The 13,027-nt window shown below is 33.9% G+C and overlaps 1 protein-coding gene across 1 annotated transcript in view; it reads right to left on the reverse strand.

Moving 5' to 3' along the window:
* Positions 1 to 258: 258 nt before the first annotated feature.
* The window catches only part of LOC132732581 (fibropellin-1-like), a 31,826-nt gene continuing 19,057 nt past the window's right edge, over positions 259 to 13,027 (reverse strand). Inside the window, exons 13-14 of the mRNA XM_060719056.1 lie at positions 11,653 to 11,817; positions 259 to 1,211 (exon numbers count right to left, since the gene is read on the reverse strand). Of these exons, the coding sequence (XP_060575039.1) occupies positions 967 to 1,211; positions 11,653 to 11,817 (410 nt within the window). The 3' untranslated portion in view covers positions 259 to 966. The remainder of the gene's footprint in view (positions 1,212 to 11,652; positions 11,818 to 13,027) is intronic.

Below are 13,027 nucleotides of genomic sequence, written 5' to 3' on the forward strand. Positions count from 1 at the left end.
AGTATTTTTTATTTTTTCAAACAGCACTTACAATCCACGTTTTAAAATTTTCAAAAGTTTTTCAAGTATAGGGGCCCTTAAAAACCCCAAAATTAAAAAAGCTGAAATATTTTTGAATTTTCTTTCTGCAAAATAAGTCATTTATTTAAAAGACAATGTAAATCATTCGTAGAATTTTCTATCGTTGTCATTAACTTGTCTTAAATCTTTTGAAAATTTTTCTCAAGTCAGATTTTCTGGGGAAAGTAGCTTAAAAAATAAATAGAAGGTAAATTATATAATCTGCATTTTTTATAATATTTTGGAATAGTTTTCACTAGATAAACACAAATATCTGTAGTTTACATTCACTAATATAGGACGAATGTGAATGTTCGATCTTATATATAATGGGGCAAAAATAGTAAAATGCACTTAACTTTATTTACTGTAATTTATTTCGAATGATCAAAAGTAATTTTATTCAATTTGTGTGTGGCTATTTCTTCCGGGCACCAATCCAAGACGGGACGTTAAAATATAATAGGTTACACAACTGCAGACTGTACAATTTATTAAAATTTTAAGTTGAGTTCGCTAACCTTAACAAATCAATCAATTAATTCTCTGTTTAAATTGTAACCTCAACATCTTTTAAAGTAAAACAAGTTTTTAAAGTAAGAGAAATTAAGACTACAAAGTAAAATATATGCATTATGCGTAGCAGAGATGTTTGTCGTAATAAAACTTGATTGTATAAACTAATTAATATTAATTTAGATATATTTAAATAAGGAAACTCAGATGTGACAAAAACACTAAATAATTGATAAAAGTGTTTCTGTATTTGCTGTTGTGGTTTCGATGCTCATGGTATTGGTCGTTCTATTATTGTTTTTGTTAATATAATCATATTATATCATTATATTGTTGTGTTATTTGCAGACACTTATTGTTTCCAACTCGGATTTCTTTGCTGTGATAAATTCAACGTGGGCAACTCGATCTCATCATCATTCTGCTTCCTATTAATGTCGTTGAACTAATAAAGCTATTGTAAATAATCCCAAGAGTGACTGTCGTTTTTTTCCCATTAAGATTTGATTGAAAACAGTGTTTATACCACCAACCACCTTTAAAAGTAACAGCACAATTTCCAGAACCGTGATCTTCATCATGGTCGACCGTTGAAAAATCGGAACCATTATGATACGGACCAAATCCATTAGAAACTGAAATCAGAAACCAGATATAATATCACTAAATGTAATCTATACAAAAACAAACTAATGAAATGTATATAAACACATTTTGGGGCGATCACCAAAATAAAATATCATTTAAGTTAGTTTTTTTTTTCATTGCAGTGATCATAACATATGCATTGAAACTAAACATCTAAAAGTAATAATACATCTTAAAGGTGATAGGTTTTGTTCGTATAACGTAAAATAACATGAAGGCATATTGTGATGTATTTATCTGTCTATAAAAATAACGAGATTGATGGGCTGTAATTGAGTTTTAAATTGCTAACATATACTTAACATAATTTATATTGTTTTCAAAATGGACTGCCATTACAATTACAAAACTTCTGGGATATGGTAAAGGTCGGTCAAAGTTGGAACAAAAGATAAATTTATCTTCTGTCCAAGGTCAGAGTTATCGGTACATGAGCGAAACCACACTGCTAATGCATCCCCACCCCTTGCAAGTGCTAAGGGAAGTTGTTTTACAGCAAAAGCAAAAACTAACCGGCACAGGTTATCAAAATTATTTATTCGTTTGGCAAAGAGGACATAGAATGAATGACGTAGAGGAAATGTTGTCTGTATTTATAGTCGTCAACAATTAGACGTAGAAGTGTACCTTAAATAACCATATTTTTTTTTCGACAAATGTATATGTAAATATATGTCACCATGCCTACTGTGACTTACTATCCAGAAATTGATCGTTTTACTTACTATACTGTCCACAAGATAACTACATATATTTACGCTATTATCTACGGTACGTCTTACCGCGCTATTTGACGTCAACGTCACTTCTGACCTATGTTGTTATTGTTGATGTATTACTGTTGATATTTTGTACACATTGAATCGAGAGTCAATACGGATCGAACCTACACAACGCCTTTGTATTATTGCTTCCACATTGGTGCCGTTTGTATAGCTATTGACTAATCATGAATCTACAAAAGCTTATTTCAACAAGAGAAGGTCATCACCGAATTGTGCAGAGAAAATTAGCCGCAATTGATCAAAATGAGGAAATGGCGTCGCTAAAAAATTTATCACTCAAAGATTATCTGACAGAGAAAGCTGCGACAATTAAAGGACTGAATGAAAAAATCATAAATCAGTGTGACGATATTGAAACAGAAATCGTGGAAAGTGAAGAATATTCATACGATTTGGATCTGAGGATTCAAAAGTTAAGCGAGACTTACCTGAAGCAGACTCAAGATTTTACAAACAATAGTTCCGTTGATCAGGATGACAACCCTATGGTACTGCGACATACGAGTTCGAGTACATTTGCGAAACATAAACTCCCAAAACTTACCATATTTAATTTTGACGGAGATCTTGCCATCTGGCAGACTCTTTTGAGTCATCTATTCATCTGAATTTTACGTTATCGGACGTTCAGAAGTTCAACTACTTGCGATCTCTTGTTCAAGGTATAGCAGCACGGTGTATAGACGGGTTTCCTTTGACAAATGCGAACTATTCAAAGGCATTGATTCTACTAAGGGAGCGCTTCGGACAACCACAGAAGATAATTCATAGATACATGCAGTCCTTGATTGAACTTCCAAGACCTAGCAACAATGTAGTAAGTTAACAATGTTTTTATGATAAAATGGAAACTTTTATCAGAGGTTTAGAATCACTTGGGCAGTCACAGGAATCTTACGGTAACTTATAAATACCAATAATTTGAGATAAGTTTCCAGGCATAATGAAGCAAAATATGGCACGTGAACATGGCAGTGTAAACTTGGAATTACAAGAGTTAAGGTCAGCTATCTATAAAGAAATTTCTTTCATGAAAGCAGGTTTTTCTACTTCTGATATTAACAACCGTGAACCTGATGTTCATATTCCCACAGCGTCATTCTATACTGGAACCAGACAAAGTACAAATGAACGTTAAAATGAACGTAAGAAAGACGTCGATTCCCGGAAAACTTTCAAGAAATTTTGTCCTTTTTGTAATGATGAACTTTCCCCTAACGAGTGCAGAAAGTTTACATCAAATGAATCACGTATAGATATTGTTAAAAGAGAACATTTGTGTTTGTTTACGGAAACATCAAGTATCGGCATGTCGTTCCACAAATAGATGTCGTCTCTGTCAGCGCAAACATCATTCGATTATCTGTGATAAAACTGCAAAGCAATCAAACTCAAAGCTAAATCCCAATGCCGCAAGTTTCACCATACCAGCTTCTTCCGGTGTTTCAAATCAACCCGAGGCTGCAATTCTACACTCTACCACTCAGCTAAGATATGCCGTTCTTCTGAAGACAACCATTGCACAGATATGTTCTTACATCGTTTCATTGGAAACAAACATTCTTTTTGATGAGGGAGCTCAGCGTCCTTTTATCACTGAAGAATTAGCGGAGAAACTATAAATTAAGCAGACCGGAAGTGAAGTCGTTCATTAAGCATCGTTTGGTGATACTAGCCAAAGAGTACGACACATGAGAAAATGTTCTATACATCTTATTACAGACGACAATGAGAAAATATGCATTGATGTTTTGATAGTACCGCTGCGAATTTTATTCAGAATATATCTGCCCTTCCATACTTGCATGGTTTAAAGCTAGCTCATCCAGTTACAAATGACAGAGATTTTGAGATATCGTTACTGATTGGAGCAGATTCATATTCAATTTGGTAAATTGTTCAAGATAAGGTAGTCCGAGGGAATGGTCCAACAGCGGTGCAGTCGAGACTTGGATATCTTTTATCCGGTCCACTTCCGGTTTCCAACTTTCAAGCGTCAAGGCAACACCAACTTCCGGTTTCCAAACTTACAGCGTCGACATCCCAACAACCTTTAGTTCCTTCACAAGAAACGTCCACCCATTTATTGAACATTCTTACGTCCTCCCCAGATTCCTTTGATATTGAGAGATTTTGGAAGCTCGAGCCTCTTGGTGTACTTAGTCAGGTTATGGTACGTGCTAAGATTATATAGCAACAAATTTGGGAAGAGAAGTTTGATTGGAATACTCCACATCCAGCAAATATACAAAAGATGTGGAAAAATCTTGCTGCAGATTTGACTACACTATCCACCACACAATACAGACGTTGTTATTTTCCCGGAGCAGACGAGAAAATTAGACAAGCAGACGACCATTCACATACTACCTTACACGTGTTTGTAGATGCTAGCCAGTCATCATATGGAGCTGCAGCTTACCTTTTCAATTGTCAAAATTCATCACTAATTATGGCAAAGAATCGTGTGGCACCTCTTAAAAAACTTACGTTATCTCGACTTGAATTATTGGCAGCTGTAATAGGTGCTCGACTTTTAAGCCATATAAAGAAGACATTAAAACACACAAATTTCTATCTTTGGTCAGATAGTCAGATTGTTTTACATTGGTAAGAAACAGTTAAAACTTTACCCCGTTTCGTACAGAACTGAGTCGAAGAAATACAAAAACTGACCGGGAACCGGAAATGCAAATACTGTCCAACCAACTATAACCCAGCAGATTTACTTACCCGTGGTATAACAGCGGCCCAGTTTGTCAATAACAGCTTTTGGCAATATGGACCATCCTGGATAAACAATCAATCGAAATAGCCTACATGGAATTCAAAGGATGCAACAGTGCTCACTGCTTCCTTATATGACGCTTCCGGTCATGAAACCAACACTTCCGGTTCAGACCCTAGCACCACCAGTACTGTTACCACTACTAGCGAGCAAGGCATTCATAGAGTTATTGATATTGACAGATTCGGTTCATACCAGGAACTATTACGTGTTACTGCATATGTGATGAGATTCATACAAAACAGCAAAAGTTCAAAAAAGAGACCCGAACCCCTGCTCCCAAATGAATTACTACAAGCTGAGAAAACATGGCTAATAGACTGTCAGTCAAGTTCTTATCCAGCAGAGATCAGCAACATGAGACTAAGTAAATCCAGCTCACAGCTTGTTAAACAACTTCGCCTATTTTTTTACATAACGATGGCGGAATCTATTGCGGAGGTCGAATTCACAATGCCCCACTGGTCGAGAGTTCAAAATTCCCTAACCTGCTACCATCAAAACATAAGTTGACCCGTTTGATTGTACTTCATTACCATCAAAAAATACTACATGCTGGAGTAAATTTTACAATTACTTATATACGACAGAAGAATTGGATACCTGCTATTCGTCAATGTGTAAAGACAATTCTCGAAAATGTGTCACTTGCCGGAAGGTAGTTGGCCAAGCATACTCACCCCCAGATCCTCCTCCGTTACCTACATATCGAGTAGAAGATACCGTGCCATTTACAGTGAAAGGTGTAGACATTACAGGCGCATTTTATGTCAGAACTAAAGACGGAATGGAAACAAAGGCATATATTTGTTTATTTACGTGTGCCTCAACACGAGCGGTGCACTTAGAACTCGTGCCAGATTTGACAGAAGACTCCTTTTAACAAGCATTTAGAAGATTCAGCAGCCGAAAATCTTTACCACATGTCATTATCTCTGATAATGCTTCAACATTTATGGCTGAATCCAACCATATAACACGTTTGTTCGAGTCCCGACATGTACATGACACACTTACCAGTCATGGTACCACATGGAAATTCATTCCTAAGCGTGCACCTTGGTATGGAGGATGGTGGGAAAGGCTGATTGGACTCACAAAGCCAGCACTCAAGAAAACTCTAGGCCGTACCTACGTTACATACGCAGACGTCCAAAACGAGAACCATTTACACCAGCTCATATTTTATATGGTAGACGCATTACTACATTACCGTATCATGACACTGTTGATGAAACGGACCTAAGTTTGAGCCTTGGGAAACAACGGAACATTACACAACGTGCCACAAAATTTAGATTAAAATCATAGAAGACTTCCGTAAGAGATGGAGACATGATTACCTAATTTCTCTCCGTGAACAACATCGTACTTCCGGGAAAAATAAACAATCGATATCAGTTGGTGACGTAGTAAAAGTTCACGATGACGTACCACGTGCACAATGGAAATTGGCGGTCGTTGAACAACTCGTGCTCGGGAGAGATGGACTCGTTCGGTCGGCGAAAATTAGAACAGACAGTGGTGTTACCAATAGACCGATAGTGAGACTGTTTCCTTTGGAAGTTACAGAACTTTTAATTAACTATGAAATTATATTAATACAAAGTGACACTTCACGACTTTATTTACAGCTTAATAACGAAAGTAACCATAATATTTTTGCCAAATGAACTGCTTAGAGACTATACTTACTTATTTAAATTACGCTTTAATATTGTATGCTGATAAGTCACTTCTGAACATACTGCTTAAATATTCTTAAATCTTTGTGTAATAAGTGTTAAACATTTCGCGACCCCTAGTATGTCCGCAGGATAACTACATATATTTACGCTATTATCTACGTTACGTTTTACCGCGCTATTTGACGTCAACGTCACTTCTGACGTATGTTGTTATTGTTGATATATTACTGTTGAGATTTTGTACACATTGAATCGAAAGTCAATACAGATCGAACCTACACAACGCCTTTGTATTATTACTCCCAATATACGAAACCAGCTTTTTACTCTGCATATCATTCAGCAAAATTTCAAATGGACATTTACAATAAGAGATATAAATACTATGCTTGTTACTGTGTTTTCAATGAAAGAAGAAAGCCTTTTTACAAAATTAAACCAACTGGTGATATTTACTAAAACTTCTTTTGCAATTTTGAAATAATTTCAAACAATGTTCTCGAAAACCATAACAAATAGGACAATGCACTTTGTATTCATAATTAAAAAAGTAACCGTGCATATGATAGGCTAGGTCTAGTTTTGATTAAGGAAACATTCTCACCTAAATTCATAAAAATAATGACCGAGGGTCAAAAGTTGCCATTGCTCGTTTGTATACTTTACAAAGTCGAGTGATTCCCTCTCCCGTGAATCAAGGAAAGGCGAAATTCCTGCATAGCTTTTGAAAATTCAACACGAAAACATACTTTCTCTTCAAAGCTAAAACTAGTCAGAATAGAAAAGCCAATTGAAGCGTAAGATACTCCCTGAGCAGGTTTTGGACTCACAGAAACAACTTCTTGTTGATAGCTCTTGCAGTTTCAGAGTTATGTCAAAATAAAGATCACAGTGTACAATTAATAAAAGACTCTAATATAAGGCAAGGCAGAGTTACTGTTTTTATGCATTGCACTTCTACGTAATGAGATATATTTCATACAAAGTTTCTTGTTGATAACTAGTGTAGTTTAGATATATATCTCGGATACAGTTGAAAGTGTAAACATTAAGAAAGGGCAAATTACTTCAAAATAAGGCAAGGTAGGGTTATGGTTATTTTGCAATGCACTTTTACTGAATGAGATCTATCTATATAACTACATCGTTTTCTGTTGACAGTTTCGGATTTATGTTCTGTACAGAGAACAAAGTGTAAAAATGAACAAAGAGCAACTCCTCTACATTAAGTTAGACAGGGTTATGGTTCTTTTGAAATACACTTTTACTCAATGAGATCTATCTATCTATCTACATCGTTTTCTGTTGATAGTTTCGGATTTATGTTCTGTACAGAGAACAAAATGTAAAAATGAACAAAGAGCAACTCCTCTACATTAAGTTAGACAGGGTTATGGTTCTTTTGAAATACAATTTACCCAAATAGATATATCTACTTGAAAAGTCTCTTGTCTATATTTTTGTATTTTTAGAGATATTGTTTGACAAGTTTCTCAGTGTAAATGAAAAAAGGGCAATAACTCATAAAAATGAGGCAAGGCAGAGTAAAGGTTCTTTTGCGATGCATTTTTTTCTCTTAGATCTTTCTACTAACAAGGCTTCTTGTTGATTCTCTTTGTGAGTTCTAAGAAATGTCCCGGACAAAGTTCAAAACGTAACAATGAACTATGGACAATGACTCCAAAATAAGGAAAAGCAGAGTTATGGTTCTTTTGCTTTGCACATCTACTCACGGAGACCTATCTACGTACAAAATTTCTTGTTGATATCTTTCAGAGTCATGTAAAAAGTTAAGGCGAAGTTGCTTCTTGTTGTACTGTACTTCTACTCAATGAGATATATCACCTTTAAAGTCTCTTATTGACATCTCTTTTAGTTTCATTGTTATGTCCCGGACAGGAAAGGGTGTGGACGGAAGGACAAAGCGGCAAATATTATGGTCTTCTTTCGAGGAGCATACAAAATTTAATTTTGGTGCATACACAGTCATAACAAAAAGTATCTTTAAAACAAATACTCGGCCAAATTAGATTTGGTTTATTTGTATATCTTAGAAAACATGGAAATATAAGGATAAGGATGCTAAAACTGACCTTATCATTGACATTTACGTTAAAATATTGATGTCGAATGCACTCGTAAGCAATAATAATGAAAGAATCACATTCGAAATATTTTAAATAGAAACAAAATTTAAAGTCTGAAGTAAATCATGTAAAAGTAAAGAAGTAATAATAACAAAACAACAATTTTAAAAAATAATACTAACTTCCAGGAATGAGTGTGATTATTCCGGATATATTCATTGTAGTAAATGAATGTATAACAATTGATGTGGGTAATGATAAGTAACAACCATTCTAAGTTCAAAATAGATCCTTTCAGAAATGACGAAGTTACAGTAAAAAGTATTATTTGAGTATGAAGTTAGGCGCAGATTTATTCGCTCTTTCATTACCTAAACAAAAATGCCGATAAGAAGTACAAACAAACAATTTATTTCGTACTCATTTATGTTTCCGTTTCATTTCATATTTACCGTCATGTAATTATTTTATTTTTAATAGTCTGAACGATGTTTTAAATATTTTAGTAGTTCAATCAAATCGGACTATTTAAAGAAGGTTTATACTAAGTAAATGGCAACATTTGTCGATACGAAATACACGAATCAACGTATTAGCAACACCTAACGAAAGAAACGATAAATCCAAAACTAGAAATGTGTCCATAGGAAACGGATGCCCCCACACGCCACTGTTTTGTCAATCTTATGACTCTAGGTCAAATATTTTTTGGACTACATGTGCCACAAGTTGAAAACTAAAAATCAACAAAGGGCCATAATTCTATTAAATTTGGTCGCAGCAAAAATTCCTTCCTTTACTACCATCTGCACATTAAGGTTGTTCATCCCTGTAAGTTTAAGCAAAATCTGCCATACGGTTTAAGAGGAGTTGCGTTCACAAGATTTCGGGACGTACGGACTGACGGACAGACGGACGGACAAGTGCAACGCTATATGCACCCACATTGTGGGGGCATAAAAAGAACAGAAAGTAAGCTTTCTAATCTAACTAGTCCTGCGCGAATCGGGTGTGAAGCCTTTACAACATTTAAGCTGCCAGGCATTTTCCTTTTTTAAAAGAAGTTATTCTTTAAAAACTGCTCTTACAATGTACATGTACTCTATCATCCTATAAAGTTTCAAGTCCACCGCTTTTAAAACATAGGAGAAATGACTTGGGCAGAAATGAAGTATGAAGATAAACAAAATACAATAATTCAAAAAAGGTGCAGAGTAACATTTTTTGTGCACTGTACGCAAGGTCGATAAAAATGCTTTGATACCAAATTTGAAGTCACTCAAACTCATAATGAACAAGTTATGCTCCGGACAAGCCAACTAAACATGAAAATTAACAAAGGTCAATAACTCAAAACTTATGAAGTACAGGGTACTTCTTCTGCACTTCTTCTGAAAGAGATCCTATAAAGATTCGACGGAATAGCTTTTAAAGTGTAGGAGAATTGGTCCAGACAGAAATGAAGTATGAAAATTAACAAAGGGATGTACTCAAAAATCACAAAGTATAGAGTACTTGTTCTTGTGAACGGTGATTGTTCTCAATGAGATCTATCATCCGATGAAGTTTCAAGTCCAAAGCTTTTGTAGTTTAGGAGAAAAAGTAAAGTATGAACATTAACAAAAGGCAATTACTAAAAAAGAGAAGTGCAGAGTAACGATTCTTGTGCACTGCACTTCTGGTCATTGAAAGAAACATGTATACCACGTTTGGAGTCAATCTAACTTATAGTGACTGAATTATGCTCTGGACAGGCGTAAAGGACAAAAGTTTACAAAGGTCAATAACTCAAACATCATGAAGTACAGAGTACCTGTTATTGTTCACTGCACTTCTTCTTAATGAGATCTATCATCATTTGAAGATTCAATTCAATAGCGGAGAAATGGCCCGGACAAAAATAAAGTATGAAAATGAACAATAACTACAGAAAAAAGGAAGTGCAGACTAACGATTGTTGTGCACTGTACTTTAGGTCGTTGAAGGAGCATACATACCAAGTTTGAAGTCAATTCGACTTATACTGACTGAGTTTCTCCGGACCAACCTAAGGGGACGCTAACAACGACGCCGCCTCGACACCGCCGACAAAAGTTACCCCTATATGCCTTTTTTCAAGGCGACACAAAATTAATTTGACAAGCATTGATAATAAACAAACCATACAATCGTTAGCAGTTTTTATGAAGCCTTCATTAATATGATCAATATAGGAAAATTATATATTGTGTATCAATTTCTCATTAATAACAGTTACTACTAACTTAAGTGTTTTTTGCTAATTTTATGCGCTTGAGTAAATGGGATCGTGAACTTAATTGTAAATGGTGGTTTCCTTACTTTTTGATAAAATTTATAACTTATTAAAGCAGCGTAAAATGATCTGTAGTAGGATGCATGGTAATATAGAGTTTAAAATGTGGAGAAGTCATAGTTAAGCAGAACCTATTTATTGGACATTTAACTTGATAGTAAAAGAACTTATGAATGTAGAGAGTTTGTTTCCAAAACTCATTTAAATAAATTAACAATTAGACACGTTTACCATTTCAGAAAATTTCTTTATGTTATTTAACTAATTTTACAATGGCCAATTAGATACTAAGATTTCAGATTTTAATTTTAAAATAATCAATGAAATTTAAACATTCAGTTCTCCTATGTAAATTTTTACAAGATTTTCAACTGAAAACAGACGGCCTTCGGTCCAAAAAACTCAATGAGAAACAAGTTATACAAATATTTCGTAACCATGAAACGGAACATTTAAAATTAAAGTGTTTATTTATGAAGCTGATACTATATCAAATATTTTTATGGGTAATAAAATATGGGTTATGAAAGTATTCAATAAAAAAGATATATACAAATAAACAATTTTTCTTGAAATTTAGTATAATAAAATTATTACAATAATCTTTGTTTATTGTTCATTACCAATGAGCGTTGTCTGAAATTAATAAAATATTTTAATGTCATTAATTAAACTGGCATATTAGTGCTATTGAAAAGGAAATAAGCCATCTTTAGCAAAATTACCTGCATTATTTACATCAGAAAGCAAAATTTTATGTACTTACTATTAAGGCTGGCAATAGTAGATCCTAAATGAAGAGTATATGCTGGCCCTGATGAAAGTGAGAAACGGTCAAATGTTTCATAAGCTGTTGCCCCATCTTGCGCCTCTACATCAATTCGTAGATCAGAAAGTCCTTGATTTGCTATTTCTTCAATGTATTTGAGACCTGTATTAATAACAGATAATAGTATTAGACTAAGTACGGTTTTTATTGATGGGAACGCAAAAAAGGGTAAAATAATGAAAGGTAAGGGTATTAATATAATTTTTGAACCCCCAAAAATGGCCGACCCCTTGGTCATTTTTCATTGGTCATTTATTAACAATTGACCCTGCAGATATTTAAAGATAAAACTTTGGTTTAAAAGTTGTTAATACCCGACGAATGGTTCAATTATGATAAAGGAATGGTCATTTTTTTCGATTTTGCCCAGATTGCTTTTATCGCAGTCAATGCTTCATAAAAAGGATTATAATTACACTCATATAATAATGACAATTACATTGATGATCGAAACAAGAGATAAACATACATTTTTTGCTGACAATTCTTTTTCAATCAATTTTCAAATAAAACAACAATTTCTTGTTATTTATTTGAATAATTGCTTAACACCTATTAGAATCGTTGATTCATAAACAATAATTTGGGACACAGAAATATTACGATAATTGACAAATTACAATTGGTGCTTGTATGTAAGGTAAAAGTAAAGTCTGTGCGGCAAAATTTGAGTATTTAATTTCATATCAATTGTAAGAGTATAATCATCTAAATCAGACTTGACTTAGTTTTCTTTTTCAAAAAAAGTTAATTATATGGTTATAATGTTAAAATCTTATATTTTCCCGTTCATTTTGACGTCATTAAGGGTTCGTCTCACAATTAACAAAACTTCCATTGTTCTCTTAGTTACTTTTACTTAAATACTGATCTTTCTTAATATTAATATATATAAGAGACATGATGAAAAATCATTAAATAGCAAACAGTGGCATTTTATAATGATTGTGAATTTAATCCGTTTGAATGTAATAAAAATTAAAGCAGATCTATAAAATTATGTTGATATTTCGTCGTAAATTTATGTTCATTTTGAAAAAAAAGTGTAGTGTTGAGATTGATAAGATAGCTTACGTTTTGTCCCAGTTCCTTCTTCAATCAGAATAACCGATTTCAATTCAAATTTGAAAAGAAAATTCTTTAAAATATTTTTACGTGAAATAAGTGGCTTATTAAGTGATATGAGCAGCAACTGATATGTGGTTTGAAGGTGGATTTATGCAAATTAACTGGAATGACGTACAGACATTATAATCTTGAAACAAAACAGGAATAGAGTAAAATACAGCGATGAATATATAATAGAAATTTA

Source organism: Ruditapes philippinarum, unplaced genomic scaffold (genome assembly GCF_026571515.1).
Source record: "Ruditapes philippinarum isolate M1 unplaced genomic scaffold, ASM2657151v2 ctg4023_1_1_1_1, whole genome shotgun sequence".
NCBI lineage: Eukaryota > Metazoa > Mollusca > Bivalvia > Venerida > Veneridae > Ruditapes > Ruditapes philippinarum.